The sequence below is a fragment of the Trichomycterus rosablanca genome, chromosome 1 (genome assembly GCF_030014385.1).
Source record: "Trichomycterus rosablanca isolate fTriRos1 chromosome 1, fTriRos1.hap1, whole genome shotgun sequence".
NCBI lineage: Eukaryota > Metazoa > Chordata > Actinopteri > Siluriformes > Trichomycteridae > Trichomycterus > Trichomycterus rosablanca.
The window spans coordinates 40,828,231-40,836,145 of NC_085988.1; the positions used below are offsets into that span (position 1 = coordinate 40,828,231).

General features: G+C 39.7%; 1 protein-coding gene across 1 annotated transcript; it reads left to right on the top strand.

Moving 5' to 3' along the window:
- The first annotated feature begins 293 nt into the window (after positions 1-293).
- On the top strand, positions 294-6,925 carry prickle1a (prickle homolog 1a). Its single transcript, XM_063002902.1, has 7 exons — positions 294-464; positions 2,713-2,826; positions 3,812-3,949; positions 4,260-4,463; positions 4,586-4,772; positions 5,143-5,994; positions 6,093-6,925. The coding sequence occupies exons 1-7, from the start codon at positions 294-296 to the stop codon at positions 6,923-6,925; spliced, it is 2,499 nt and encodes an 832-aa protein (XP_062858972.1).
- Positions 6,926-7,915: the final 990 nt, after the last annotated feature.

Here is a 7,915-nt window from a genome sequence, read left to right on the forward strand (position 1 = left end):
TTGCCATGCAGTCAGAAAATAATTTCTAAATTATCTGCTGCCATATGATAAAATGAAAGGGCAGATGTGTGCACATCAGTGTAGACGTATAAAAATGCACAGCAATCAAACAATCCAAATTATACTTTTGTTGAAGAATGTTTTCTAGGGCAAAACTTTGATGAATAACTGCTATAAAAGCCAAAAAAGAAATGATTTAAAGCAGAGTCTTAGTGTCACTGTTTCAGTTTAATTCATAAGATTTGGTTTTAAGCCTGGCTCTTCCTTTTTTTTTTATCTCCAGGAAGTCTGTAATGAACCTCGAAAACCCTACCGGTTTCCACAGGAGTGGTAAGCAACTGGACATGGAACAGAAGGTCAGCAAGCTCACATTCGGATTTCAAAGAAGCTCAACCTCTGATGATGATTCTGGCTGTGCCTTGGAGGAATACGCCTGGGTTCCACCTGGACTGCGACCGGAACAGGTGAGCTCATTTTTTGATTGGCCAGTTTTTGTGTTTACTTAAACGAGATGGCAAAACAGCTGATGACTCTGTCAGTCAGTAAACATATTCAACCATAACAACTGCCTGTATGGACAGCCACAGGAAAGCAGCATTAGTTCATGTTGCTAAATTACATTACTTTAAAATAGGGCCAAGTTGGAATTTAACATTAAATCTGTTATCAGTCTGGCGGAGAGTATACTTTTGGATGTCAGTATATTAAGATAAATAAATTACATTTTAAAAAGAAGAAGAAAACTTTGAGTCACGTCTAATAAAACAAAAAAGTATAAAAATAAGGCCGCTTGCAGCATGAATGTGGCTTTTTTTATAGCAGCAATCAGGATTTACATAAAAAGATAGGTCAGTAATTACATCAGGAGGGCAAGCTTGTTCTAATTTATTGTAATTAGATGAGCCAACCCTAAACTAGGAAAGCTTAGCATTTTGTAGGCTTCACCTCAGGCACTTGGAAACAGGATACGCTGTTTTTTATTTACAAACTGTTTCATGGAAAGTCTGCAAGTCATTATTCCAAGCTGGCAGACAAATGCCTAAACCGATCAGCACTATCTGCCAGCTAATAGAAGAGTATGTGGGGCAATTGCTTTGTGTACTGGTCTGTCTGCAAACGCAGTCTTCTCATTTTTGAAGGTGTGGTGATGTGGCGCTTGTCCAAGTTAACAGTGACGGCTCTAACGGTTATCTTAGAGGCGTTCTAATTCCTTAGCTGCTCTAACAAGCACATATGACTGCAATCAGGGGTGAGGGGTGAGAAAAGGAATAGGAGACTGCTAAAATCCAAACACTGCCTTTGTGTCAAATGTAAAGAGCAACTGTAATGTCTTTACAGCGGCCATTCTATTAATGACCCCAAACATTATAGGTGATTATTGCTGGGAAGTACACAGCAACTCAAAAAGGCATTGGCCAAGAGCCCAAGGGAGAGGAGTGGGTGGCAATATTAGCATAAAATGAGCGTGATTTATGTTGGTGCTCATTGTCAGGTTTAAACGAGAGTACCATAGACAGACTGAATAGCAGCAGGACACTGTTTAAGCAGGATGAGACAAGCCCAGTCCTTCTCTTTATCTACTGAATGTTACGACCAGCGCTCATAAACTGATCCCCTTTAACAGAGGTCACCAGCTAGAGGGCTAAACACAATTCAGAAAGCATCTTTGGCTTGCACAGAGTGATAAATCACAGTTTGAAACTTGCATGGCAGGTCAGTAACAGTAATAAAGTTATTTAAGACGATGACAGGCCCTCTTTTTTACTGACATACTTAGTTATGAAGTCAAGTCTGATAATGAAAATTACAGTACAGTACAATTTTTAATAATAAAGTGCAGATCTGTTGCATTCTACAAGGGAAATACACACAAAACACTGGAGTAATGAAGTTATGCAATAAGAAATGTAATTATCTATGGTTACAATATGCTTAATTGGTAAAGAAATGACATTACAAAATATTGTTCCTGCTTTGTAGAGACAACAATCTTTTTTTTAAAAACTAATTTACTGTTTTAGTCCTAAATAAACAATTATATCCTTGTACTGTTGTAGTAGTGTTATTTAATGTGTTGTGTTGTGTAAGCAGACAGTACTTACTGGATGATTTACAGATGTGTACAGTCCAAGTCTTACTACTACTAATAAAAGGTGTTAATAAGAGGCTGCAACCAATGACAATCAAGACCCCCACCTAATGTGTTTGGTTTATTTATTTATGGCTTTATGTTGGTCAGATCCACCCCTTAGATAAATATTTATTGACCTTCCAGTTGGTTCATATAATTTGTCCTGCACTGTCTATTACCAGCCAATTATACTTACGTAGCTACATAAGACTACCTATGTAACTGTTAGAACTATTCCACTCTTTTATGTCCAGCATAGCTGATTAACAACTTTAGCTACCTTGTCTGTTTCAAATAAAGGTGTTATCACAGAAAGTGGAAGGAAAAGAAGAACTGCAAATCTTCACTGTTCTCTATATGATTTAGTAACCAGCCCCATGTTCCTGGCCCGTCACCTGGCATTGTTATTTTAATCCCATTTTATCTAGCCCCCACTTAAATAATAATGGTATAGGCCCTTTACTGGAGTCACAGTAATAAGGCTATCATTAAAAAATCCAGGCCTCTGTGGCCACAGACATATATTTGTACACATAGTGTAATATAACATTACTAAAAGTAATTTATATTTGCTTTTACAGGTCCAGTTGTATTTCTCCTGTTTGCCTGAGGATAAGGTTCCCTATGTTAACAGCCCGGGAGAGAAATACCGCATTAAACAGCTCCTGTATCAACTGCCTCCCCATGATAATGAGGTAAGATCAACAGAACTACAATGTACTAAATGCTGATGACGCATAAAACAAAATATTGTACAATTTACACCTTTTTTAGCTCTAGTAAATCAGCAGACATGCTGGGAGAGGGGGCACTGGTGTGCTGTGTACCAGAAGCCCCTACAGCAATTTGGGGTTAAGTGTCGTGCTATAGGCTTTAATGGCTAGTTTCAAACGAAGGATGTTAGAAGTTCTAACCCCGAGATACCAGGCCCAGTCAACATGCCTTCCTCATAATCAAGCCAGGAAACTACTGCTCCTTCTCACTATTCAGGTTCAAAGCCCTAACCCACAGGGGCACTGCCACCTCCAGTGGGACCTAAATGCCAATAAAATGAAAGCTTCTGTTGTTTAAGCCATTGTTTAACCAAAAAGTGCTTATGCATCACATTTCAAACCCCAATCAAGTACCTTCTTAGTGGAGACTTTGTGTGGGTGCTGGTTAACCTCTTGGGTTTTAATACCTTGTCTCATTCGCTTAATTCCCCTCGCCGTCACAGAGGACATCTTTGTTTCCTTGTTTTTCTGTGGGTGTTGGTACAATGAGACATTTGAGCTGATGATTTTATGATGTTGCTGGGGGACTCGACACAACATGTGGCACTGAGATTCCTCACATTGCTGCGGTTTACAAGCAGAGGCCGAAGCATCTAAGGGCATTGCTCAGAGGCACTTTCTGTCTGCCGCTATTGTTAATTTGAGGTACTATGGCATCACTTTTTTTGTTTCAGCTTGGATTTTTGTGCTTTGTCTCAGGTTTTTTGCTGATGTCTGGCTGATTTTGTTCTAAACACAGGCCTTGTTTGTCTAAACATTTCTTCCCCTTTCATTAAGTACTGTTAAACAAAATCACTTGGAAGGTTCACAGCTACTATAACAAGCAGAGGTCACAAAACTATTTAAATGTGCTCATGGCAAAAGGTTTGGACTAAGCTTTTAACTGAGTACATACATTTTTCCTTAGGTGCGATATTGCCAGTCTCTTAGTGAGGAGGAGAAGAAGGAGCTACACATGTTTAGTGTGCAGAGGAAAAAGGAAGCTCTTGGAAGAGGAACCCTAAAGTTGCTGCCTAGGAATGTACATCATGCCATCTGTGAACATGTAAGTATATATTATTGAGTATATATAAGTATGTATGTATATGCTACCCCACTACTCAAGGGATCTAGAGTTTTCATCCCCAGCTGTGCTGTCGACCAGTTGCTTATATACATTCAAACATATCATTGGGAGAACATATCATACAATGGATCGGTGTCCTTTCCAGTGTGTGCTACTGCATTGTGCCCAGTGATTTCTGAGAAATCAAATCCAACAAAGGACCCACTGACCAGTACAAGCAGTTGTAGCAAAACATAAAAATGAATAAAATCTCATTTATAACTTAAATGTAAATTTCTTTTCATTTTAGTGTGGGGAAAACATTAGTGGAGGAGAGATGGTGGTGTTTGCTTCGAGAGCAGGGCCTGGTCTGTGTTGGCACTCAGCATGCTTTGCATGCTCAACGTGTAATGAGCTCCTAGTGGATCTCATTTATTTCTACCATGAGGGAAAGGTTCATTGTGGGAGACATCATGCTGAACTGCTCAAGCCTCGCTGTTCAGCCTGTGATGAGGTAAGGCTACAAGTTTACTACATTTAATGTTAGTAGATTTAATTCTTAAAGTCGCAGTTGTTTTATTATGATTTAGAAGATTTACAGGTGTTATTTCTAAAAACTTCACATTCTGTCTTCAGATTATCTTTGCCGATGAGTGCACCGAGGCGGAGGGTCGTCACTGGCACATGAAGCACTTTTCCTGCTTTGAATGCGAAACCGTTTTGGGTGGTCAGCGGTACATCATGAAAGATGGTCGGCCCTACTGTTGCGGCTGCTTTGAGTCACTCTATGCAGAATACTGTGAGGCCTGTGGGGAACACATTGGTAAGGCAATAGTCTATTTTGTGTCTTATTTTTATTTGGACCACACAAGATATTTAATATGTCTGGCAGATTTGTGGTTACATGGTAATGCTGACCAAATTTGTAAACTATTATAACATTACAAACCATATTGTAACAATACAAATGGATAATTTTGGAAATAATTAGAAAACCACATGGAACTATTACCATTTGGCAGTATTCACTGAAAAATATATACCTTTATAACCCTTCTACAAAGATCCTTTTGTTTTTCAAACACAATTCTTTTATATTCAGTTGGAGAAGAATTTTGACCATGAACTATGATTATTATTGTTTGTGTGTAGGTGCTTACGTTATTAACATAACTCTTACTGTGTTTATCCAGGTGTTGATCATGCTCAGATGACATATGATGGACTCCATTGGCATGCCACAGATGAGTGCTTCAGTTGCGCGCAGTGCAAAAGCTCCTTGCTTGGTTGCCCTTTCCTTCCAAGACAAGGTCGCATTTACTGTTCCAAAACTTGTAGTTTAGGGGAGGATGTCCATGCCTCAGACTCCTCAGATTCTGCCTTTCAGTCTGCCAGATCTCGGGAGTCCCGTCGCAGTGTGAGAACAGGAAAGAGCAGTCGTTCTGCAGACCAGTGTCGCCAGTCTCTGCTCTTCTCACCTGCCGGGAACTATAAATTCCCTGGCTTCACGGGCAATGCCGATGACACTTTATCAAACAAGCTGTCGCATTTAAGCTTCGCAGACGACCACTTCTGGAGAAATAGAGAGGAGCAGGAAGTACCGGAAGACCATGAGGAATGGGCTGAGCATGAAGACTATATGACACAGCTGCTTCTTAAGTTTGGAGAGCATGGAGTTTTCCAGCAGACAGAGGACTGCAGACCGGTTGATCCTTGGAGGACTGAGTCTGAGGTGAAAAATAAGTCAACAGAGTCAAAGATGTCAGTGGGTGGTGGCAGCAGCAGCCTGGCTAGTAAAAAGTACAAGGCGGATATGTACTGGACACAGTCTCAGGATGGATTGGGAGACTCTGCATATGGTAGCCATCCTGGACCTGCAAGCAGCAGGAAAATCCATGACCTGGATCTTGAACAAAGTGCTAACTTTAAGCACGAAGACAAGCAGTGGTACGACGACTCCTTGGAATGCATCAATGATCGGCTTAAACGGACTGAGATGAGTGTCCGGGACTCCATGGACTCACTTGCACTATCCAATATCACAGGTGAGTACACAAACTGATAGAGACCTAAACAAAAAATAACACTGTTAGAAAGTTACTGCTTACAAATTAGACAACTGATGTATTAATTTTTATTACAGGTGCATCCGTTGATGGGGATTTTAAAGAAAAGCAATTACCGTACTCTTTACAAAGCTTTACCAAGTTGGAGAATGAGGATTGTGAGAAAATAAGCAACATGGGGACACTCAATTCTTCAATGCTGCATAGAAGTGCCAACTCCATTAGGAGCCTTACCTCTGAACTTGAACAAGTAGAAGTGGTAGAGGAGGAAGAACCAATAGAAGTCATCCCTCTACCAGAGGAACGACCCAAAAACCCTGTTCTTCGTAGAAGCCGGTCTCAATCGAAGCCTTACCAGGTCAAATTCTCAGATGATGTTGTGGACAATGGACACTACAACGGCGCTGAGGTACGACAGCCTCCAATGAGTGAACGCACACGAAGAAGGGTGTACCATTTTGATGAGCAAGATCAGCGACAGCGCGTGCGTCATCATAACCACAGGCGAAGAAGCCGAAAGTCCCGATCAGACAATGCACTGAACATACTACCCAAAGAGCGAGCACGTACATGCTTCCGAGAGGATTATATCAAGCGTGCTCAAGTACCTACTTCTCAATATGGACAGCACTCCGCTGCCCAGGCTGATTACAGCTTGCAAAACCAAGCCACGGAAAGATTTTTTCATCTTTATGGAGACGACGATGACTGGTGCTCTACGTGTTCATCTTCTTCCTCTGAGTCAGAGGAGGAGGGCTTCTTCCTGGGTCAGCCGATTCCACAGCCAAGGCAGCCTAGGTATCAGTATCATGCTGACAAAACTTCCAATCAAGTATCCCCACCTTTTGGAACTAGGACAAATTACAAAAAGAAGAGAGGACATAAAGGCAAAAACTGCATAATTTCATAGACTTTAAATTAAACAGTCATCACAATTATGCTATTTGATAGTTAGCTCCTGCATTTTAACTGCCTTAAATTAAAAAGACAGCACTGACCATAGTTCAGAACATTTCTGCAGTATTGTTTACTTATCATTATTGAAAAGTCATCTATGTCTAAGTGCCAGGTTCCAATGTATAATGCATAAAAACTGCATCACCTGGTATGTATATTAAATAACTTGTCACTTGGTCATAAACAGAATGAAAAAATATATTTATAAAGTACCATATATTAATAAATGAATATTTAACAGTGCAAATATAAGTGTATATATTGTAAAAAAAAATCTGTTCTGATTTTAAACAGATATTTTTATATCCTTAAGTATCAAAAGATTTTTAACACAGATAAAAGTACTACATTATTTGAAAAATACCAGTAATAATTTGCAGAAGCTTCATTTGTGCTAATCAGGGTTTTATGAATAAAAAAGTGTCAATAATTGTACAACAGTAGAACCTTTGTTATCTCAATGTACATGTATATTCTAGTAACACATCAAACACAGCAAACACATCCTACATTCGGTATTTTGCAGGGTGTGGTTGGTTTGAATTTTTTATGGGCAGATATTGGAATATGATCCTGGCAATAAATAAATGTATACGATATGATGTCTTTTGAGAGTTTTTTTATCAAAGTCTATACATTCAGTAAAAACTGGTGAATATTTAAGTAAGGGGTTTTTAACCTGTGCCCCGCGCCCCCGGAGTACATTATGAGATTTTTTTACTGCTAAAACTAAGGCAATTCAATTTTCATCCACAGAAGACATATTTGATTAGTCTCTTTGACCATGCACACATGCACATTTAATGTCATCCAGTTCAGTCTGAAAAAACCCCCCCTTAAAAATAGGGCTAACAGTGAAGGTAAAGCAATAACGGCTGTTATAGGACGTGTGTGTGTCTTTAAGAGAGGTGAATAGTGGGAGATGCTCTGTTCACAAATCGCA

Coding starts and splice junctions, on each gene's coding strand:
- prickle1a (XM_063002902.1), top strand. CDS start 294: ATGAACCTCGAAAACCCTACCGGTTTCCACAGGAGTGGTAAGCAACTG. Junction 2,827..3,811: donor TGCCTCCCCATGATAATGAG/GTAAGATCAACA, acceptor ATTTTTCCTTAG/GTGCGATATTGCCAGTCTCT. Junction 4,773..5,142: donor GGCCTGTGGGGAACACATTG/GTAAGGCAATAG, acceptor GTGTTTATCCAG/GTGTTGATCATGCTCAGATG.